The following is a 24,733-nucleotide window of genomic DNA, read 5'->3' as shown; positions in this document are numbered from 1 at the left end:
TTACTTGCTTTCTTGATCATATGCTTTGGATACCTATCAAAAGGGAGCTGGGGTATGCCTATGCATCACTTTATGGTTGTGAAGTTTTTCAAGATAAAAGTTTTGTTTGCAAAACCTCCCTGCACGTTTTCACTGTGCCATAGATGCAGCGGTAAGCAAAATAAGGCATGGTAAATGAAAGCAGAAAGAAGGGCAGAGTAGAAAGTGAACAGGAAAGTGTTTAGATAAGAATAGACCCAAAAGAAAATGAAGGAGAGGAAAGCATAAAAGGAAAGAAAATTCTAAATCTGTGAAAAAGTTGCCTTTAGCATCAATCCTTCCTTCCTTACTACATGCTCAGAGAGGAGAGCAAGCGCTCAGTCCTTTCCCTTAAGAACAGCATGTGGACAGTCCTGGCTGATGGTGGACATTGTGTTGATGCATAAATGAAGTTGCATTGAGTTTCTCTCTGCAAGCTTAGTAGTAATTATAGCTTGATTTCTTGTTATATGGCCTCTCCTGCTTTTGAGAGTCTTTGGAAGCTTCTCAAGCTCTATACCCTAGTTGCTCTTCCAAAATGCTGCCATGTCTCTCTGTAGAAGGAAATTCAAGGGACATACTATGAGATAACATCTGAAATACCTCTGGATAATGATACGGAGGTTATAGTCCCATAGTCCCAAGACTGCTCTGGAGTCTATTTGGTAAAAGAGGACAGGAAAGGATTTGGATATTCTTCTTAAAGTCCCATAAAGGACATGCATTAATAAGTATCAAATGTTACTTTCATGTAGAACAGTATGTAGGGCTCTGCCAGCTGTTCTTTCTACTGAAGCATGCACAAAACTCATGATAAGCCACACAACTAAAACCTGGCAGCTACAAATACTTAATCTATGGTTTACATCCAGGTGGATTTTGAATGTGTCTAGAGAAGGAGATTCCCCAACCACTCTGGGCAGCCTGTTCCAGTGCGCTGTCACAGTGTCTCTTCATGTTGAGGTAGAACCTCCTGTGTTCTAGCTTGTACCCCTTGTTCCTTGTCCTATCATTGGCCACCATTAAAAAGAGCCTGGTCCCTTCGTCTTGACACCCAGCCCTCAGAAATTTATAGACCTTCATAAGGTCCCCTTTTAGCCTTCTCTTCTCCAGACTAAACAGCCCCAGGTCTCTCAGTCTTTCTTTACAGGAGAGATGTTCAAGTCCCTTTTCATCCTCGTAGCTCTCCATTGGACTCTATCCAGCAGGTCCCTGTCTCTCTTGAATTGGGAAGGCCAAAACTGGACACAGTATTCCACATGTGGTCTCTGCAGGGCAGAGTAGAGGGAGAGAAGAACCTCCCTAGACCTATTGGCCACACTTTTTCATTTGAGCGTCTAGGATCTGTGTTATCTGCATCTCCATTTATTGCACTCCTGCACTTCCAACCTTTTGAGTCTCAATGGTGGCTGCAGTTTTTAGAAACATTTGCACAGGGAAAAGATTCCCTGTGGTGTGAATGTACCATTCCCTCACCCTTTCAGCTGAGTTCAAGGCTTTCTTTGTCTGATCTCAGCCTTTTGAAAGTTCTGTAAACTTAATTTGGTATTATTCAAGCCAAAAAGCTGAGCAGTAGTTAGCAGAGATTGGAAATTGCTTCCAGACTTCAGGTGTCAAAGCTGATAAAGTTATTTTTATGCTTCCACAGTAGTGTCATGATGTCAACATTGTGCAAAGGGGTTTATGTCCAATTTAGCATTGATCAGCCATGAGAATAAACTTGAACAAACAAGATGATTTCCCTACTCTAACCTCTGCATCACAGGAAATAGCTACCCTGTTATATTCCTAACTTCTCAGGGATCCTTCACTGTATGGAACTGCTACACATCACTTTTTCAATCAATCCTTATTTTTGCCCCTTAATCTAGTTTTTGCTTTTTCATGTTAGTGACTTTACACAAACATCTAAATTGGTTATTATCTGTTCTGTCTGATTTGATTATATTACAGTTAGCTTGCAGGTAATAGGTAAATAACTTCAGTGTGTACGTACAAGGGCCAGCGACGGCCCAATCATATTCTAGATGCTCAATGTAATATTCTTATTACTTTCATACTATCGACACTGTCAAGTTTTATTAAGACAGTTTATCATCATTTCCATATAACTGGATGGAAGGATGTGGGGAGTTCACAATTTCAAAGAATTGCCCTGCCTAGCTCAGGCAGTTTAGATGTCAAGAAAACATTGACTGCATATTTCTAGTTTTATCACTGGATGTAATTTGTACTGAGAACCGAAATGTTAGCACATGTAGCTGAGTTTATTTTAATTGTACAATTAGAGTAATGAACTTTGTGGAAATACAGTGGTGCAAATGCTAATATAATCTAAGCTGTTTACATTCCCAATTAACTATTTAAAACAAATACAAAGATTGAGCTCTGTTTCCCTTCTGTCCCTATGTCAGCTAATCTTAGATTAAAACAGTGCAGGTACCGCATTTCCATTTCTAATTGTTGTTTCAATAAGCGTTATAGACTTGTGGAGTGTTTTGCAGAGGTTCACACAATATTTAGTCTCATTCAGGAAGAAGTTAGTTAAAAACCATTGTAGTGGAAGAATTTCTTGGCAAATGTGGTGAGTAACTTTAACTGGACAAGATTAAGTAAATTCAAATGCATCCATATATTTGCATGCTACAGGGTTGTGTTTAAACACACCCATATATACTGACTTTTGTGTTTTATACTAGCTTTGTTTACAGGCTTTCAAAATCTATCTTCTCCTAATGTGGGAAATGTATACTGGAACTGTAGTAGAGCTACACCTCCACTTATGAGGATAAATGGTGATGGCGTACATCAGGGACCAACAATCCAATGAGTTATTAGGTTACTGCATGTTTGCAATATGAGATCTGCTCTTTTATCTCCAGTTACTGCAGCAACAACCATGAATTTCCATAATGTCTCTTTTGGAGTATCAGTTCTTAACATCTAATCCCATAGTATGGTGAAGAAATATTCTAGGGAACTGATAAGCTTTTGTTACTAAAAATTTTCAGGAACATGCAGTTTCTGCAAGTTCTAGGAGAGTTTAGTCTGCTATGCAGAACCACATTCAACACATTTTTCTGTAGAACTGTGTCTAAAAGGATCTTCTGCCCCATGCATTTATATAAAAAAATGGAATAAAAGGCACTGTGAGGATCCTGGTTTCAAATTTGACTCAGGCTGTTCATCCAGCCTGGAATCTGTTCCCAGTGACTTTAGCTTTAGATGCCTTGGTTAACCTAGCTCTAACATTTGTTAAAAAGCCAAAATCCTCACGAGCACCATATGTTGTGTCTGAGATGAGCAATCTTGCATTAGCAGAGCTTGTAGCCTTTGTTTAATGAGATTATTTGCAATTTTGACTGGTAGTTTATTTGTGTTACAGTATTTTAGAATTGGTTAGGATTAGTAATATTTTTACTAGATTTGAGAGCTTAGTTGAAGTAAGTTTGAAAAGTACAAGTGATGCATAAAAATGCCTCCTACATTAGTAATTGAATTTCAGTTCAGAGTGTATCATAGTATCATTCAAGGTTGGAAGGGACCACAAGGATCATCTAGTTCCAACCCCCTGCCATGGGCAGGGACACCCCACACTAGATCAGGCTGGCCAGAGCCTCATCCAGCCTGGTCTTAAACACCTCCAGGGACGGGGCCTTGACCACCTCCCTGGACAACCCATTCCAGGGTTTCACCACTCTCATGGTGAAGCACCTCCTCCTCACATCCAGTCTGAATCTCCCCACCTCCAGCTTCATTCCATTCCCCCTAGTCCTGTCACTACCTGAGATCCTGAGAAGTCCTTCCCCAGCCTTCCTGTAGGCCCCCTTCAGATACTGGAAACAACAGAGAGTGTGAAACAACAGAGAACAAGGTTTCAAGAAAGTGCTGTGCAAAACCCAGTTGCTTTGTAATCATAAGTATATGGAGACACTGGGGTGAAATGAACAGTTTATACAGTGTTTCATCACAGTATTAAGTTAGAATGTTGTACTCTGTGTAGAGTGTGGGTTGATACCCAACACAGATATTTTGATATTTTATATTTAACCATCAGCAGGAGACCTGTGGCAGTTGCTGTGTATGCTCTCGTTCAAGTGTTTCATGCGCATCCAAATTCTGAGTTATCTCTGGGTGTTACAGAGGGGCACACCTGCATCAAAAATGCTGTTGGGCATGAAATGAAAGAAAAGGAAGAGTAGACCAAATTCTTTCCTCTCCTCCTCAGATATGTTGGTGGTTTTCTCTTAAATGTAGCATTCCCAAGTTCATATTCATTTGCTTATCTCTTTCCTGGTTAGAGATATCCTCTTCAGGAGCGTCATTTTGGGGCTCAAAGGCATTGTCTCCCTAGAGAAATGCAGTAGGTCACAAGTGAAAAGGTTGCAAACTTGTTTTTCTAACCATCAGTTTTATATATATCAAAAATTCTACTTCTGACACAAAACAAGTATTTCTCCTTGTTGTTATCATTCCTAACTGTTCTGTTTAGTGCTTTTCCTGAACAACAACTTACCTAATTTTTATTTAGAATGATCAGTTTTGACAAATCTGAGGTTGTGTTCAAAGTTTATTATAACGACTAAAAAGTGCAACAGATGGAATCAATATTTTTCAAATTCATTTTGTCTTACTTTCTGTGACCACATACCTTCACAATTATCAGCAAATGTTTGTGCAATAAAGGGAGCACAATGTGGTCTTTCCCTTATGGTGTGACTCTTGTGGAATTCTAGGCATTTTTTTTTTGTCATGCAAACTGTTGGAGGATTGTGGGAAAGGCAAACAGAAAACCACCTAAAATACCTAGGTAATAAAAAGTGCTTCACTACCTTGGTGATCAGGAAAAAAAGAAAAATCCCATGGAAGAACTGGGTTTGCTTTAGGAAATCTGGAGAAATTGGGGTTGCTTTTTTAAAATTTTCATGGGAGGTGCTGGGTTGTTGAAAGGAATCTCCAAAAGTTGCACCTTTCTAAACAGAGTACCAGCTTAGGACCAGGAGGGATAGGACTACATACGCTGTTGTTGGCTGTGGCTTTTTTTTTTTCCCCCTGAAATGCATGTATTCTAGAGAAATGATTCCATAGCTTTATGGGATTGTTCTGGTCCCTGTGCTCATCGGTACTACTGCAAAGAGACAGGTTGCTGACTGCAGCAGCTGAGCTAAAGTCAAGCCCAGTCACAGTTAGCATCAGCAACTGCATCCAACTGGTCCATCTGGAACCAAGTGAGGGTAGAGAAGATTTACTTCTGATGGGCCCTGATGGGTCATAGGTGCAGTAAGTCAGGTGTTTGTGAAACGCTCCACATCGGTGGTCAGAAACAGAATAGTAACACTTAGATGTTAGTCTCTGACTCCAGTGCTTTTGACGATTTGTGTTGTCAAAATGCTTTCTGTTGTTTTTCTCCTGGCAGTCTGTTTACGTGTATAGATTCTTTCAACATCGTATCTCAATGTCTCTGGGTGGTTCCAAAATGGAAATACTACTAGGATCATTTCTTTTACTCCTTCATCTGCCTTGTAGGAGAAAACGTCTGACTGTTCTGTAAAGTAAATGTCTTATTTGCATATGTTGATAAATTTGTAAATGAGGAATTTCAAGGGGAAGAAATAAGTTCAAGTGAAGTTTGGTTTTCTGACCCAATTGATGAAGTGCTCAAGTGCATGTATTGCTTTTGAGCCCCATGATGAGTCTTTTTAAGCATCACTGACTGCTCATTTACTTTGAGGTATGTGTGAACTGCAGTGCTATGATCACTGAAAGCTTTGTGTTAGAAGACATATGTGGTCTTGCAATTCCTGCCATGCAACCAAATGTTTATCACGCCATGCCTGGTAATGAATTCTGAAAAAGTGGTGCTCTTGACTTGGGCGATAGGAATTTGACCACTGATACATCCTGGGGGATTTCAGTGTGAAGCTGATCTTCTTTAAAAAAAAAACATAAATCAAATGCAGTGTCGGTGCAAGAATAATCCCAAAGATTGAGTACTCCTTCAAACCTAGAGTTCAGCTATAGGAACATGCTGACTTTTCACACTTTGCTGCCAGTACCTCAGAAATCCACTCCTCAGGATCATTTAATAATTTCAGGTTAAACATTTGTTTACCTTTTCTCTCTGAGAATGTCCTTAAGATCACACTGTGGGAAAGCACTAGAGAGAGATGACCAACTCATTGCACGAGAGCTATCAAATCTATCAAATGCTAATTGTCTTCATTCATTACTGAACCAATTCATGTGAGATAATATGCTGAAATAAAAATGGCATTAAGGTTTTTATTTTCCTCTTTACTGTTTTTACTAAACAGGTTAAGGTTTAAAAATAAAAGCATATGGTTCATGTGAAGTTCCTGAATCCTCTGTCAGCCCCTCCGTTACAGGCTGCTTGTCACGTGAGGTGACCCCACATTTCACTTGCACAGAAGCAGTAGTGATAGCTGTGGCATTCTCTTCTAATTCAGAAATTAAAATTTTAAGCTGAACTTGTTCAGCTTCAGTTAACTAGCAGAAAAGATGACAGCTCTCAGATGTGTGGTGCTTCTTGGAGCTTTTACTGCTCAGAAATCAAGGGCTTTTTCAAGAATGGGCGTGCTGTCATCACACTGCCTGTTGGTTCTTGCTTTTAAATGACATGCTTGATTCACCCAGGCTTTTTGTTTCATGGATAAGGAATAATAATTCGGGTAATGCTTATAAATTATTTGAAACGCTGGTATCCTCTTTCAAGGTAAAGCAGTGATTATGATAAAATATTAAATCAATAGAATTTTCAATGCTGCAAATTGTTCAAACAGCAATCATTTGTAATCTTAATGTTCCAGAACCCTGGGGCTACTGGTAAAGAGATTGGAGAAGGGTGGAAAAGCTGAACAAGAGAACCTTTTCCGTGAGAATGATTGTATTGTCAGGATTAACGATGGAGACCTTCGGAATAGGAGATTTGAACAGTAAGTGCACTTACCACACCTTGCATTGCATTATTTAACACTGCACCTTGCAGTAGTTTGAGGAAAGTAAGGAAAAATTCTCTAAGCTTCTCTTTCTAATAAAGAAAAAGATACACCAAGGGACATCAGAGGTTTTTAATTAGCCAAGCTAAAAGAAATAATAATAAGATTAATTATTTTCATTAGAGCATATGCATTTCTCATCTGATTGTTGGAGCTATGGTTTAGTTGTCAGGTGGTGTTAGGTAATAGGTTGGACTTGATGACCTCTGAGGTCTTTTTCCAACCTGGTTGATTCTATTATTCTGTGATTATTGTTGCATGTTATGGATTTTTCCATCTTTCCTTGGTAAATTCTGAAATTCCCATATGACTTCTGCTCTTAGACTTGCAGTGCAGTTCAATGCAAGTGGACAGCAGGAAGGCTTTAATTTTAGTCTTTGTGAAATATTTGTGGGTTTATAGGTATGAAAGCTAAAGGTATGCAGAAAATGTGTGGGGAAGTTTGAGAGATCAGAAATATTTGCAGTCACCACCTGAACTTGGCAGAGTCGCGAAATGGTGAATCAGAAGGACTTCTAAAAGTGAAATCAAGTTCTGGTCCGCACACAAATAATAAAGCATAAAAGAGCTTTAAAGAAAATGAGTGGTTGAAAGATGATGATATTGTTCTGAAAACTCTGGCATGTTGAGGACCAAGAGAAAATAAATTTATTTTGATCGTCCTATACTTACTATACATGTGAAATGTGTTTTTTACTTCTTTGACACTAACCTGGACTGGAACACAACTGTGCCATATGGTGGAAAGCAGCTCATCTCTGCTTGTTCTGGGATTCTGAATCACAATTTAAATCTATAAAGAGACTTGTGGACTTTGTGTGTTTTAGATCACGACCTAGAGTAGCATGTCTTTGTGCAGGACTGAGCATTCTTTCCCTGTTTCTTAGTGCTTTATTCTGAAAGACTACTAACTTACAAGAAGTAAAGAGTAAATGAAACTTTTGCAAGCCTGCATGTAGTCTCAGCAAGTTATGGAGGTACATGTTCTTTGGATAAAGTGTAATATTCATTCTTCTAATCATTGTCACTGTGGTCACAATTATCAAGGTCCAAGAAAGCAATGGATACTGCAGTTCTGCCATAGAACTGTCTGCATTTCAAGGCTGTGGTTAAAATTTGGGTTTCCCGAACCCAGTATTTGGTACATTAGTTGTTAACCATATTTAACCACTTTGTTACCTTGAGGCTATGGACCTCAGCAAAAAGCAGACCAAGTAGACTATCGAACATATTCGGCTGTCATGGTTTATGCCTGAGTGCAATGTGTCTGTCAGCTCCTGTTACTTAATTAGCTTTAGTAATTATGCTTGTAATGTCTTGTAGCCTGCCAGTCCTAATTTGCTGATTTTCTGTTCATTTTGATACCTAGAGCACAGCATATGTTTCGCCAAGCCATGCGCACGTCATTCATTTGGTTCCATGTGGTCCCTGCGGCAAATAAAGAGCAGTATGAACAGTTGTCCCAAGGCGAGAAGAACACCTACTACAACAGCAGGTTCAGCCCTGATTCCCAGTATGCTGACAGCAAAAGTATGAACAATTCTGGACTTCACACCTTACAGAGAATGTCTCGAGCGGGTAACCAGTCCGATCAGACAGACTCCTACTCACAGCTACCTCATAGCGTGAATTCGGCAGGGAAACCACCCTCAGGCCTGGTACCATCACCTCAGAAAGTTCTCACCTCCACTGCAAACAGTGGATATAACACCAAAAAGATAGGGAAGAGGCTCAGTATACAGCTGAGAAAAGGTAAGGCACTAGTGTGCTGCTCCTATAGCATGAGGTGTGCATGCATAGAGTACGTACGTGTGCCTGGTGCCATTATGTGGGGCAGGACAGCTCACCAGATGTAATGGTTTGGTTTGTGAAGCCATGGTGCTGAGTTGGCACTGGCAGCATGCCCCGGGGGTCCAGCCATGTATTTGATGTGTGAAGTGTGTTTGCAAAAGGCTGTTCTGAAGAGTGGTTTAACTAATAGAGAGGTTGAGCAGGTGCTACAAATTCTGTCAGCCAAGACCTAGGGAGTGGTGAATGTTTGAATATAAGTCAGTCAGCTAAAATAGGCCAGATTCTGTACTTGACAGGTATCATGACTTCTCAGGTTGAGTAACTGCTTTGGCTGTTAGATTTGAAGACTGTGTTGGATCTGATTGGTAAATTGGCCTTTCCAATTTCCAGCTAAAGTTTTTCTTTATTCCATTGGGATGTGAAAGTCCGTTTAAATGGGTGCCATGTAATAGGTATTCCCTGTCTTGGCCCTGATGCTACTGTGATTCAAATGGGAGTGAGAGTCTTTTTAAGGGCAAAGGAAAAAGTGGTGGCTGTTTCTCAACATCTGTGGTGTATGTGTGCATGTAGCTGCGTTGGTGCATCCCTGGAACTTTTATGATGTGTTAAATGCCCAAAGTGAGAAAATTTGGTAATTTTGTGTAGTTAGCATCTAGATTCTTTTAAGATAGCTTGAAGTATAATAAAATGACATTTAGATGCAAATGTTTCTTAGCTCTTGGGAAATGATATATTTTTTTTAAAGGATTATGTATGCTGCAAGATCTATGGCATTAAAATGAGCATGTTTAAGGTTAGAGATAATTTGTTCTCTAGCAGCAAGAATAGTTTTCATTACACAGCAAAAAGTTTACCCATGTGACAAACTCAGCGTGTTCCCCTGAGGATAGTGTGTGTGCTTAGTGTTAATAATTTTTGTTAATTAATCTTTCATTGAATGGTACCAAAGACAACTCACTGAATGGTAGAGATTTCACATTTTTGCAGGCACCAGGCTACTTGTCACATCATCATTATCCTTTTCTTTCTGTGAACTTCATATGAACCACCAGATTGCTTCTTTCTGGTTACTGAATTTTAAGCTCTACAAACTTGGATGACATAAGGTTGAGCTGACAGTTTGCTTCTGTTGCTGATGCTCCTTCAAGAAATTTTTTAGGCCATCAGCTCAGATCAGCCAGCTTGGAAGAGTTTCATGTTACTGACTAAGGAATCACTGTGCTTACAAATATTCTCAGTCACTGTGGTGCTTTTTACCTGGGGTTTTTTATGTCTGTGGACGTTCCATAAAACATTTCCTAGCCTCAGTTGCAGTATACATTTATTATCATTTAAAAGCACCCACAAATGCATTTAAAATGTGGGAAGACAATATCTTTTCACTCAACAAGTGTGGTGTTATAGTAGCTTATGAGATGCAAGAATATAATTCTCATGTGCTGTGGATTCTTTGATGCAGGGTTAGGTTGTGGTCATGTGGCACTGGATGCTGTTTCATAAATACTCTTCCCACTTCTAAAAATGTAATTTAGCATTGCTGGCACCGATGCATTAGATGGTTTTGGAGTGAGGATGCATGCTGCCTGTTGATGGGAAGTGATCTGTGAGATATTTTAGCATGTAGTTCACAGCAGAGAACTTGTTAGCTCCTATGCTAGTAAAAGCTTTCAAATCCATAGCTAGAATATATTTCAGAAGGTTAGAGGAGATATTTGTTCCTAAGAGTTTGCTTATGTGAGAAGTCTACTTAGGAAGAAAGAGCACCTGGCTCAGACTGTGGGCAGACAGAAACTATTTAGTGTACTAGATTTTATACATGGTGCTTGGAAAAAAAATGCACAAGGAAGGATACCTTTTTATCATTGCTGTCTTTAATTTGTCAATTTTCACTGTGGAAAGAGACATGCCCTCCCCTTTTGGCTTTCCATCTGATCAGTCTGAGAACATACATGTGGAGCAACAAAGGAAGCAAAACACTTAAGGATGCCCCCCAGTAGTTTGTTACAAATATGAGTGCAATAAGGATGTTGATTGTCTTTGATTATTTTTAATGAAGGATGTTGTAATAATACAGGCTTTGTAGATATTTTAAAAATGTGCTTTCTTTGTAGCTAGCAGACAGCAGTTAGTCCACCAATTACCAGCATTAGATTAAAAACTCCTCATGGGGTGCATTAAGGCATGCAGGCATGTAAGGCTTCATCTTGAAACTCACTTTTGATTTAACCTGATGTGTTATATGAGAATTGACTCTCTTTCAATACAGACAGAGCTTCTTTCTGTATTCCATCTATGTTTCTATATATTGCATGAGCTCTCTTACAGGAGATGACATGCTAAGATAACCTTCTAGTACCTGCTTCTGTAATTACGATTTCTTAATATTTATTGCTGTTTTGGTATTTTAAAATAACCTGAACTTTCATAGGATTTAGCTGTTTAATAAAGTCAGAAGAGAAGGTCAGTCATATGTTTCAGTCAATGGAGAATGTTTGCTGGCTTTTCTAAATGAAAATGGATATCTGTTTATCTTTCTTTAAAGGTCAGGGCCTGAACTTTTAGCATATAGATGTAGGGGTTATTGCTGATATTCTAATGCTGTTAAGGCTATATAACAGGGTAGCTTAATAGCTCACACAAATTAAGATAGAGGAAGAGATGAGAGTGAGACTATACTTAGAGATATATATTTAAGCTGATACACAACGAGTATAAATAACATAGTTCTGAATAGCTAGTATGTTGATAAAATAAAACCACTGTTACAATAGGACAGATTTTGACCTCATGTGCACCAGGAAAATTCCAGAATCAATGCAACTGAGAAAAATTTAGTCCAGCACTTATAAATAATAAAACCCATTTATGTAACAAATGATTCTAGGGCTTGGTCTTTGAGTAGTGAGCAACTTGTAGCATTTAGCCTGATACTTGCTAAAGTATTCAAAAGACCAATTTTTAATTGGACATTGGATTACTCAGTTTTCATGTATACTGGTTTTGGTACCTTTGAACTAAGACAAACCTGAGGTACTCAGTCTTTAAATTAGCTTGATTTTATTTGATTACCCTTAAGTATAAAGCTCATTGCATTGGATCATTTCTGCCTATAACTATACACTTGTCTAGCTCTATTAAATATGTAATTCTTGGGATCAAATGTCAAAACTGAGGTTGCAAGTTGGTCCTAGCTCCACTAAATATTTTGCTGGTTTTGATCTGAAGTATTCAGGACATCAGGACTTCAGTCCACATCCTGCTTCCAGAGAGCATCTGAAGAACCAGCCATGGAATTGCTATCAGGATACTTTACTTCAGGAAATCTGTAGGAATCATCAGGTCCCTCCCAGAAAGGAGGTAGCAGGAAGGAGACACCTTTGTGCAGTGCACCAGAGAAAAGTGTTTAAATTACAGGCATAGAATTATAGATTTGGTTAGTTGGAAAAACCCTTTAGGATCATTTGAGTCCAACCATTCCATAAAGCCTAGTGCTAAACCACATTCCTCAGCACCATATCTCTGAGTTCTTTAAACACCTCCAGGGATGGGGATTCAGCCACCTCCTTGGGGGGCCTGTTGCAGTGTTTAATAACTACTTGTAGCTGTGAGTAGGAGAACGAGAGTCATTGTTCTTCGGTGTTCCTTGCTGGATTCCGTTTTGACTTGCTGGCCCTTCTGTGGTTAACAGTGCTCTGTCTTAAACACAGAGCTGAGCTCAAACTGCTGCAAATTCCATGAGCATTGAAAGTTACGGTGTGGTGACACTCAGCCCTGCCACACCCCCAAGTTCCTTTCTGCAAGAAGTCGTTGGAGAGACAAATAAGATGCCATGGCAAGTTTGGGAGCATTCTAGTTTAAAATGGCATTATTTTTTGCTCTCTAGTAAAGCACATGTATATGGACAATTGCTTGTTTTCCTCGGGTTTACATAGCAGAGTTTACAAGACAGGACTCTGAACCTTACTGGAAAATGTCTTGCGTCATCTATCTGAAGTGTACAGATTTACATGCATTTTTCATCATACTCTCCTGCTTTCCCACAGTTTCTTGAGCCAGACTTTGAACTGACAGGCTAAAGTTTTATTTGAAATTCTTTTTGAAGTGATATATTCTCTTAGACTTACTCTAGAGCTCCTGTTCAGATGCAGTATGAATCTTTGTTACTTTTGAAATAGAACATGTAGATTCCCAAGTTACTTAAGTGACCTTGAGATGTGAGTTTCAGAAGCTAATAATTTTTAGCCGCAGAAGAAATAGAAACTGCATCAAGTTTAATCTTTCCATTAAACCCCCAAACTTCTGATCACTCTAGAAAAAAGAAGAGCATGTTTCTATTAGGTTGATCAAAGATCCTTATGAGAAGACTCAGCTTTGCTTGGATAAAAAAAGCGCCCTGATTTGTAATCAGGTTGATTACAAGCAAGTTGATGATGTCCCCATCTTAAGAGGGACATGCAGCTGTTGGAACAAGTCCAGAGGAGGGCCACAAAGATGTTCCAAGGGCTGCAACACCTCTGCTATGAGGGTAGGCTGAGAGAGCTGGAGTTGTTCAGCTTAGAGAAGAGAAGACTCTGGCAGGGGCCTTCCAATACCTGAAGGGATCCTACAAGAAGGCCACAGAGGGACTTTTCATGAGGGTATATAGCAGTAGAACAAGGGGGAATGGTTTGAAGCTGAGGGAGAGTAGGTTTAGACTGGATTTTAGGAAGAAGTTCTTCAGTATGAGAGTGGTGAGACTCTGGAATAGGTTGCCCAGAGAGGCTGTGGATGCCTCCTCCCTGAAGGTTTTCAAGGCCAGAATGGATGAGGCCTTGAGCACCCAAGTCTAGTTGAGAGGTGTCCTGCCCATGGCATGGGGGTTTGGAGCAGTTACTCTCTGAAGTGTCTGCTTCCCTGAGCCATTCTATGATTATAATGCAGTATTGCACCCTGTGAAGTGAAAACAATTGAGCAGCAGGAAAATACTGAGATCTTATATGCATTTCTATAACAGGAGGACTGAAATGCAGGACCTAGAGGTAACTAAATCAGTTTTGTGTACAGAAAGAAAAAGGCTCGTTAAATCCATCCAGTCACTGAAGTCATATTTATTTTGGGCCTGTGTTCTATGCATTCATTTCCCGGTTGTGTGAACTTCTAATATATAAGAAGCATAGGTGGTAACAAAGCTGTGTTAAACAGCTATGGACAGCTGTAGTGCATGTGTAGTCAAATGGGAAGGAGAAAAGGTAGAATCATAGAATTGTCAGGTTTGGAAGGGACCTCAAGGATCATCTAGTTCCAACCCCCCTGCCGTGAGCAGGGACACCTCACACTAGATCAGGTTGTTCAGAGCCACGTCCAGCCTGGCCTTAGGGACATGACACCCAAAAGCTGTCTTATGCAAAGCTGTACCAAGCAACATAGCAAAACATAGCTCACTTGAGATCCCTTCTTTCACAGAAATAAGTAATTAAAATTTTCTTCTGCTAATATCTGGGCTCAGTGTGGATTTGTGGTGTTCTTCTGGCTTTGGTAAAAGCTTCCTGGAGATTTGACAGCAGAAAATGCCACAGTCCAAATTTATACCCTGTGTGCATTTGTAATGTGAATATTTCAACTTCTGTTTTTTCTGTGGGGGTTTAAATTGGAGCATGTGAGCCAGACATCTGTAATGACATTGTAATCAGGCTGTGAGGATTAAGCTTATTAATAGTGAAATATTGTCCTGGGTGTGCAGTCATATTCTGATATTACTTCAGAAATTTTAGCATGCAAAACTTGGACCCCAAAGAGCAGTATTCTACACACATCTCTGGAATAAGAAGAAGATAAATTCAATAAAATGCTGAGATATGACTTAAAACTTACACGGATCAGCTTCACATGCGGCAACAAGTTCAAGGGCTCTATGAACATTTGGAGCATCATTAAAATTGTGAGGTCTCCAAAGTAAAATATGGATGTTAAAAGCTCTTTTTTCTTTTTTTTCTTCATCTCTGTGTAATAGCACTGATGAATTTTATATCAGTCTGAAAGTGGGTGAAGACTTTCAGATTGAAATGTCAAATTTTCAGCTATCTTGAATGCTTCAAGGAAGAGAGGTTGTCCCATTACAGTTTGCCTAGAGGAACAAGCTGCATGTGTACACATGAGAGCTTATACATGTGATGAAGGTTTTAAAAGGTTATGTCACCTTCAGCCCTGTGACTTGTGTCAGTTTACTTCTTAACATGATTATCATCGTGATAACATAATAGCTACTCAATTTTAATCAAATGTAGTTCTGCAGATTTCTGAAATCTCTGCGTGGGCTACTGTTGACTATATTAGACTGCTGCTTCCTTTTCATCTGTGAATAGTAGCATGCTCAGTTAAAAAAGTAGACTTAGCAAATTAACACAGAGGATAAGAAGAGAGAAATTAGAGAGGATAATAAGAGAGAAATTAATTCAGCCTTTCACCTTCCCCCCGCCCCCCCCCCCCCCCTTTTAAAATAAGCTGTGCCTGAGGCACTGCCTCCATTCCTGATGGGCTTGGCCTTGACCAGCGGTAGGTCTGTCCTGAATCTGACTGACCCTGTCCACACTAAACACAGGGGAAGCTTCTTGCAGTTTCTCACAGAAGCCACCCCTGTGTCCTTCCTGCTACCAAACCCATGCCACTCAAACCCAATACAAGCCTCCCTAGTCGTGTGCCTTTCATATAGGTTGTGTTCAGTTTCCTGGGGCTCATAGCTGAGGACTGTTGCATAAAACTTTGTCTTGTGTCTGTCCCCATGATTATCTGGAAGGGGCAAGTTGTGCAGCTGCTAGGGACCATGCCTGCTGTTGCTGAATTGCCTTAGGAGGATAGATCAGATATAGGTTGAGTATGCATAGGCCTAGCTAGTGAGCTTGAGCTGTAAACATGTCTTGACAACTTCTGAGATGTTTCAAATGCAAGCTGTAGATGCTGACACTCTGTCAGGGATGCTCTGTGCCTGGCTTCATGCTAGATGAAGTGTCCTGAACAGACTTGATGGGAGAGAGGTGGGCGGGTTTCAGTGCAGTTTCAAAGGTTGTAGATAACACTGTACAGATTGCATCAAAGGGAGGATTTCAAATGAGCTTTCTGCATAGGAGGAAAGGCTTCTGTTTGTCCTCTTGCTTTGTGAATCCCAGAGCTGGTAGGGTCTTAAGGTAGGCTTCAATAACCAGTTGAGGGCATAGTTTATTTGAAATACAAGCAAGTCTCATTATGCCATACTGACTGGACCTTCTCTCTGGATTTCTCTGGGTCATCTTCAATGTTTCTGCTTTGTTTCTGTTATTCTTAGCCAAGTGTAGTCAGTCATGTGGATGCACAGCAGGACCTTGGAAGTGGTGACCTGGCTCTGCTCCCTGCCTGTGCAGCAGAAGGTGGGGTGGATCCCAGTGAGAGCTAGGGTGAAGCCCTGGAGCAGAGGAGCTGTTGACAGAAAATAGCTTGAGGTCCCATGGAGCAGAAGAGATGAGACCACTGAGATCCAGTTCTGTCACCTGGTGGTGTCTACAAGTGAGCTGACAAAACCCCATGGCCAGTAGTGCTGGCCAACTGACACTGCTGAAAGAATTGCAAAAGAGAGAGAAGGAATCATTGACAAGATGCAGATTGACAAGGGGGAAAAGAGTGATAGGATATCAGATATGCTTTGTTCTGATTCCTTGTCACTCAGCTCATCTGAAATAGAAAGTTGGAAATGTGGCAGTGACTTGGAAATTGTCAGAACAGCAAGTTACAAGGAGGGCTTGCTGAGCCACCTGTGCCAGCACTCAGTGCTTCAGCTGTAGCCTTCCTCTATGTTCTTTCCCCTTTTATTCCCATGCAGCAGTTCTTCCGTCATATGCATGAGTTTTCATGGATGGTATCAGTGACATGTGTGTCTGCTGGATAGAAGTAATGTGTAATAGAAGACGTACATTTTATCAAGTAATATTCTACATTCTTTATGCTGCAGGTACAGAAGGCTTGGGATTTAGTATTACTTCAAGAGATGTCCCAATTGGTGGCTCTGCTCCGATTTATGTGAAAAACATCCTTCCAAGAGGTGCAGCTATTCAGGACGGGAGGCTTAAAGCTGGAGACCGATTAATTGAGGTGATGAAGTGTTAGATACTGTTTGTCTGTGTTTTGGCAAGACCCCATGCAGTAGTTCACTTCCAGAGGCTTTTAGTAGTTTATATTATGGGAGTGTTTTCCCTATTCCTCCTTTTTTTTCCCCTCTCTTTTTCTTTTCCTTTTCTGTTTTTGGCCTTGGGGTTAGGTGGCTTTTTTGCCTTTTTTTTTAGGTAACAGATCAAGGGCTGTGCATTTTCAGTACATAACTATTTTGAGAGCTGACACAGACATACTATGAAAATAGGAGTTTGCATATCCATCTGTGAATACAGTGTCATAGTCTTTCATTGCTCTTCAGGAGTAAGTTGAAGCAAAGTGATTGTTTAAGTGACCTTAAATCAGCATGGAGTAACAGACAAGAAATCGCTGAAGATGTTTCCAAGTACAGAAGACAATGCCCTGAAAAGGTTTAGTCAGTTAGCTGAAAGGGACAATGTAAGAGGAGGGTAATGCTGCAGAAAAACAAGGCCACTTCCCCCCTCAGGGGAGGATGCCCTCAAGGGAATTACATTTCTCTTAGGTGCACAGCAGAGATCTTAGTGCAAATCTAGCTGGAGTGTTATAAGATGTTACCACCCACAGCTCTTCATTACTGTCCCTAAGCCAAATGACACTGGAGGTACAGCTGAAACTGTAACTGCCTCTTGGAGCCCTAACTTCACTTTACTGCAAAATTGGCCAAGTCAGCATGAATTGCTGCTGTAATTACTGTAATTCGAGGTAACCCAGATGACTTGGGTGGAAAGGGACTGAGAAGCATTTAAGACAACAGCTAGAGCTTTTCAACTATGTGAGCTGTGATCTTCCAAGGGGAAGGAAAAAGATGGTTTGCTGACTGCTGCTGAGCACTATGCTCATTTGCTTAACACCATTAGCAGATTTGCTTTATATTTCCAAAATGTTTCTGAACAGGCAAAGCCTGAGAATCCCTCTCTTTCTCTGACTTATTCCTTCCTCAAGTTAGCTCATAGAGTGGGAAATTCACCTGTGTGTCTTCCATACCTGTCTGTACTGGTAAGTGCTATGTGGAGGCCAAGAGGCTAGCCAGATGAACAAAGGCAAAATAAAAAGTAACTGTTTCACATTTCTTTTTTGTTTGGGGGGGGGGGAGGAAATCTATTTTTGACATAATTTATTGTGCAAAGTACATTTGGAAGCTAAGTATAGCACCAAGGCATGTGGGAACAAGACAGGTTTTGGATCACACATAGGTTTTACCAAAGGATTTTTATGCAGAAATTCTTGTAAAAAAATAATGGTAGGTGGAATTAGATGGCTTTAGAGTATGCTGGAGTATACAGCTGGTGCTAAAGGGAAGTGAAGTGCAGCTGTCTTGCTTCTTATTTGTATTGCTATGTAAAGAATGCATGCTTAATTCAGGCTGCTAAATGGAAGCTATAGTGGGTCAATCAGCAGATTGCTTCAGTCAAGTTTGGTATTCACATCATTTTCTGTTACGAGTTTTTGAAGATTTCCCTGGTTTGGAATCTTGTCAATTTCTAATATTTCCTTTGTCACAGGTAAATGGAGTTGATTTAACAGGCAAAACTCAAGAAGAAGTTGTCTCCTTGCTGAGGAGTACCAAGATGGGAGGGACCGTCGGCCTCCTGATTTTTCGACAGGAAGAAACATTCCATCCAAGGGAACTGGTGCGTAAAATAGAGAGCAGCTAAGAGATGTAGATTTACTATGAGCAACTGATTTGATCTTGTCACCTACTAGTAAATATGCATGGCCAGCACTGAATATAAGGGAAAAAAACCACAACCAAACAAACACTCCCCCAAATAAAACCCCAATCAATGCTGTTTTGCCTTATTTAAAACATTTTGCATGGTGTATTTTAACTTTATTTTATTTTCTCTTTGAGATCTGCTATTGGAATGAAATCTTTGTTAATAATGTAAAAGTAGAGTTTTTATCAGGAGTGAAACTGTTTGTTACAGAAGAAGCTATTGGTTGGATTTGATTTGGATGCATGCAGACAAGTACATTATTTCCTATCTTTCATGGGGACAAAGCTATGTTTGCAAGCCTGCCATTTGTCCCACTACATGCTCACTGCAATATTTCAGAGCATATAAAACTGCCAAAGCAGGATATATAAATACCTTTCTATCAAAAAGTGAAATATATGAGAAATATTAGCCTTGTTTTTGAATATAAAAGCAATCTCTGTGGAATGGAAACCCTGCAGTTATTAATTTAGCAGGATAATTCAGAAAATGTTGCTGCGGAATTTACATGAAATGGAAATGAAATGATGTTCATGCTGTACCTGCTCCACTTGCATAGTGTATACAGATATTTTCCTGATAATTATTCAAGATAATTTTGGTTATGAAAAGGTGGACTGTGAATGTAGCAGCCTTACTTTGTTCTCTATTCAATTAAACTACTGAAGTTATTTATTATTTGCATTATCGTAGCTATATATAGCTCTAAAAATAACTTACTGGCTGCATTATTGTGAGAAGACAGACAAATAGAAGTATGATGAAGAGATTACTTCATACTTTTTTTTTGCTGTTGCATTTGTGTTATTTTGAATGCAAAGAGAGCGAATTTTTGTTTGGCCATTCCAAGACATCGAGCGTTAGCGTTTTACTTCTCAAGTCTCCAATTAAAAGCTAGGAAGTCAAAGTGGCAGGCAAGGTTGCAGGCAAACCACACTTTTTACCTTAATATTCATGGAACATGACTTCAGGTACTGAAGTGAAAGTTGTCATAAAATGAAGATAAATGAACAGTTTGAAATCGTATTATGCCCTATCTTATTACTGGAACTGTGAAAGCAATCTGTGTATAATTTCCTATGATGTAATTGTCACAGTATTGCTATCTTTCATAAAGGTGAATGAAAATGCTTTCCAAGTTTTCTAAATAAACTCAGAAGTAAGAAAATGTCTTAATTTTGTGTAAATTATTTCTGTAGGGGAACGAGAAGTTACAATGCACAGTCTTTTAATAGAACTGTAAAACAAAGATACGGTGTAATGCAGAGATTTAATAGTCATACTTGATGTAGTTTTAAAAGTCATGTCAAGTCAGCCTCCTCAAATGAATTCAGCTTCAGCAGCCTCCCTGCTGCTGCTCAGGCAATACTCTGGCAGTTATTTTTTCAAACACCAGTACAGGGAAACTGGATCTCACCGTGGCAGTGGGTGGGCTCTGCACTGTGTAGTCAGGCCAGATCTGAACTGGCAAAACTGCTGCAAAAGGATTCTTTTGTTTGCGTTTTGGCATGAAGAAATGTTAGGTGAGCTCGGCTGACAGCTGTCAGAGAGTAGGAGCAGAATTGCTGGGAAGGTGTTGAATTAAAACCCATCATAAGGGCTGTTCTTTCTTCTCTGAGAAGAAATAATCATAGAAGAATTTAAAAAAATAAAACCCAACAACCCACAGTGGTTTTGACCAGCCCCTCTTACTGTCTTTCACAAGATCTAGGTACCAAAACAAAATTAATATTGAAGGAGGGAGGGAAATGATCTGAAATGGTATCAATTCATCTTTTTCACATGGAGATCATCTTTGGCCACTTAGGAACAGTTTGTCTTTGCATCCTTCCCCTATTTCTGTCATATTTTCTACATTGCCATGCTTTAAACATTAACTGAATAGGATGTGTCTCAGAAACGGTATGCATAAAATCATGGTATTTGATATTATCCATCTCATAAAGGGCAGGAATTGCTGTTGCTTGCTGAGGAGCACTCGGTATTAAAACCACTCCGTATTTGGTGACATTTGCAGAGGTGGTAATCTCAATCCAAGGTGTTTGCATTTTGTTTGGGGTTGTGTCTTGTTGACTGATTTTTGAAAAAGTTACTTACCCTTGGGCTTCTTTACAAGTAAAATGAAGATATTAAACTTTCCAAGCAGGTTGTGGAGTTTAATGTCCTTGATATATGTTGTCATTGTTGCCTGGAAGGGACCTATGAGACTGCCTGCTGGTATCTGAAACTTACAAGAATGTTAAGCTGAGCACATTTAAGTTAGTACAGGACCTTTGCAGCTTGTGTGGTCAGGTTAGGGCACATGTGTGTGATGGACAGCCATCATCCAGTGCAGCAGATCATGGTAAAAGTGAGTAAAATGTGGAAGCAAGGAATAAAATCAAATTGGCTGGAATTTACTTTTCTAACCAGTGAGCTCTTGTTACACTGTGGTTACCAAACATAACCCAACACAATTTGCTGCTACTGAAAATGTGAACCCACTGAAGGACTGGCTTGGATTATTTAGCATTGGAGGGAATTGCTCAGTGTCAGCAGAGACTGGCTGACAGTCTTCTGTAGCCTACAAGATCTTATCCCCATTGGTGTGTGAGTCTTTACAAGTTCTTGCTAGTTGACTTCATCCTTTTTTTCTTCGTTGCTTGTTGGCTGCAGTCAAAGCTAATTGGATGTTTGGGATACTACTTTTTCACCTTTCTTTTTTTTTTTTGGTGCTTAATCATTTGAATCTCCTGCAAAACAGCCCAAAGCAGGCAAGTTTAGTAAACCCTAGCATTTCATTTTGGCCCAACTGAATAGAAAGAAATAGCTGGTTAGCCTGAAAGTGATTCCTCAGCCAGCAGCAAAGTGCTGGCTGCTCGAAGGGGCATCTGGGGTGGATGTGGGCTTCAAAGAACAACAGTTCCTTAAGTGTGTTTCCAGAATTGGTTATGAAATGCACAAAGATTTTTCCAATGGTGTGTGTTTGCCTTATGTGCACTGAGACATAGGTGAGGAATGCAAGGTATAGGAGGGCTCCCATCTGGGGCACTTGTTTAAAACATTTGTAAGGGGTCATCTAGACTGCTGAGGTAGTTCTCTGAAAACTTCAGAGCAGAGGGGGAAGGCCAAGGGAGATATCCCTGAACAAGAATGTTCCACCAGCCAGAAAACAGTGCAGGCAGCTGTGATTCTTCCTTGGCCAGAAAGCCACCTCCCTCATATACCAATCAAGCCAGTTGTACAGACCTCAGGTCACAAATTCAAACCAGGGCTGTGCCAAGCGCCCGTCATTTTTCCACTACCACTTCATGTCAGAATTAGAGCTCTTTGTTTATCCCCCTGCTGATAGATAGTGTATGTTGTATGTAGTCCTGTTCTTATTTATTTTTTTTACTTCCTTTAGAATGCAGAGCAAAGCCAGTCACAAATTCCAAAGGAAACGGTAAGAGTTTTGTCTTTTCCATACTGGAAGACTCCCAAATGTTTTAAAATTGATATGGCACATCTCCATCAAGGTTTCACAGATCCTCCTTTCACCTTCTATGCTGTAGATGGCTCTCTCTAGCTTTACATTTTAAATGCAATTTTTAATGTAATTTCAAATACTGTTTTGAATATTATGTACAATTCAGTCACTACATATGTTCGAGTGCTATTTGAAATTACATCTTTCATAGGCAGCCAAAGGCATAAGGTTGGAATGCTAAGAGCAGACTGTTAGCTTGGGTTACTTGTTGGAACTAATTGTTTAAATCATGATTGTATGTTTGAAACCCAAGATACAAACACAGAAATTAGGTAGTTTGGATTTAAGTCTCAGTTGTATTATCATAGCAAGCCTCTGTTTGTTAAATATTTGTAAGAAATTATAGGGAAGTAGTAGCAAGTTTAACCCTTTGAAGGACGTTGCAGTGAGGTCATATACTGAGGTTGTATTCTATTTATTTACCTAATTTTAGTTAGTGCAACAGGAGCAGTCTTAATACACATTACACTAATGTATGTAAGAAGGTTTTCTAAAATAAAAGGCTTATTTTATGAAACATTAAGAGAGGCCATAACAATATTAAATTATTGTAAATATATACAGTGCCTTAGTAAAAAAAAAACTAACCTCAGGAAGCCCTATTTAATTAGAGACCTATATCAAAATTAAATAATAAATTAGATTATGGGGGACTTAAGAGGATTCATGCTGGGATTTGAAATTAGTTAGGCTGCTGAAAAACAGAAGAAGCTTGCCTCAATTGTCATCATTACCAGCAGTGGGAAGATGGTGTCTAGCATTAAAAGGAAGTCAAAACTAGGTAAAGATATGCAAGAGGCATCTCTGTGAGGTAGTCAAAGATATAAGTTGGTTGATACTACTGAGGTTTCACACCGATGGAATGCAGCTGCTAAAATAGGTGTTTGGGTTGAATGTAGCAATATTCACTTCTTTCACTCTGGCTTTTGATGTCCTTCTAGCCTGAAAGTCATCTGCAAAATTGTGGGTGTATCATTGTTTCAGATGTGCCTTGCAGTACCGCTTTAGTACATCACGTTACAGTGTGTATGTTTGTGTCTTCGTAATTTCTTACCACGTACTGCTGATATGTTAGGGAGATAAAAGATCAAAGCCCAGGACTGTGTTTCTACCTATAATTAAATACAATTGAGAATAATTTGTGGGTGCAGCCTTATAAAAGTGTCCTGGTTTTAGGAGTTGAAATTCTACCCTAAAAACTCATTAAGATTAGGAGATTGCCTACAAGGTGTTTCTATAAATCAGTAGCACATCTGTTAATGTGTTACAGAGTTAATGTTTTGTGGTGAATTCCATGACAAAATCCTTTCTCTGCCATTTTTGGGACTGACTTCATCTAAGGAAAGACTGAAAGAAAATAAGTGTGTCTCATTCATTCTCTATAGATACAAGCTAAAAATTGCTTGATAACCAGGGGATTATGCAAGATGGATAGGGGATCATACAAGTATCTGGGGATTTCTGAAGGACCAGCCAAAAAGTCCTACTCAGCCTTGGAAATGTGGAAGTGAATTGGGAAATACGTGGAGACAGATTTGGTTAGTTGAGCAATGAAGACAGAAGGCTGGTTAATACAAAAATGTCTTGGGGTTTTCACCATTATGGAATGGGATTTTTGTTTGGTTGGGTTTTTTAATATATTTTTAATTTAAAGGCATAAAGCAACAGTGATCAACGGTAGCAACAACAGGTCTCTGTAGATTTGCCTACTCCTCTTTGGGAATAAAAACTGGACTAAAAGTGAAAGGTGTCAGTGGGTATTTATAGTGCACAATGCTTCTGCACTTACCTCCTCCCAGTCTGCTTTGCTTTGGATAAGTGTAATGCTGCAGTCCTACAGAACTCATTTTCTTCAGCTGCACATTAATAATACAGTCACACTTTTGTATTATTATTTTTGAAAGTATTTTTCATTGCTTTCCTTTATTCTCCTTGGTTCTGCCTCAATCCTATTTATTCATCCTCTGTCTACTTTTCAGGTCTTTCAGATTTCTAATCTTGCAATTTCTATTTCTGTGCCTGCTCTGATCTTTGTGCTGTTAGTTGTGAGCTTTTAGTCTCCACATGTCAAGGACTTGATAGTAAAAAGCAGAGGGAGAAAAAAACCAAAACAAAAGAAAGAAAAAAGCCCCACAAGAATAAAAAAGCATGATGAAAGCAGGGAAACTATAGAAATGAGACAGAGGTGAAAAACAAGTCTCTTTTTAATTTCAAGGCAAAATCATCGTGTTTTTCCTTTTTTTGGTAGTTGTTGCTATGTCTTTGTGGGGAAGAAGAAGAAAAACACACCTTTGAAATTAAAAAAGAAAGAACCCTTGAAAATGGAAGGCCTGACATCAAATTTATGTGGACACCCCAGAATCTAAAGCCTAATTAATTGACACATTATTAACACTCAGGAGTTACATTCGTTCAGCTGTTACTCTGAGACGGCTTGCTCTCATGTTGTGGCACTTGGTTGCTGTAGCTAGAGTCTTTCTAGATGTAATAAAAAAACAAACCCTTGACAATTTTTTTTTTTTCTTTATTTGTGGCCTGACATCCTA

The 24,733-nt window shown here is 39.5% G+C and overlaps 1 protein-coding gene across 18 annotated transcripts in view; it reads left to right on the top strand.

Annotated features, from left to right (window-relative positions):
- PARD3 (par-3 family cell polarity regulator) overlaps positions 1–24,733 on the top strand; it is a 437,461-nt gene that overhangs the window by 225,707 nt on the left and 187,021 nt on the right. For 14 of the 18 annotated variants that reach the window (XM_068146259.1, XM_068146253.1, XM_068146257.1 and 11 more), the window contains 5 exons: positions 6,846–6,971; positions 8,404–8,786; positions 16,783–16,922; positions 18,464–18,592; positions 22,065–22,103. In XM_068146259.1, the coding sequence (XP_068002360.1) occupies positions 6,846–6,971; positions 8,404–8,786; positions 16,783–16,922; positions 18,464–18,592; positions 22,065–22,103 (817 nt within the window). The remainder of the gene's footprint in view (positions 1–6,845; positions 6,972–8,403; positions 8,787–16,782; positions 16,923–18,463; positions 18,593–22,064; positions 22,104–24,733) is intronic. The other 4 variants (XM_068146264.1, XM_068146258.1, XM_068146248.1 and 1 more) reach the window with 1 other exon arrangement.

Source organism: Melanerpes formicivorus, unplaced genomic scaffold (assembly GCF_026170545.1).
Source record: "Melanerpes formicivorus ecotype bairdi unplaced genomic scaffold, bMelFor1.0.p_v2 SCAF_13, whole genome shotgun sequence".
NCBI classification, from domain to species: domain Eukaryota; kingdom Metazoa; phylum Chordata; class Aves; order Piciformes; family Picidae; genus Melanerpes; species Melanerpes formicivorus.
The sequence above is the reverse complement of the archived record's forward strand: the minus strand, read 5'-3'. Positions and strand labels throughout refer to the sequence as shown.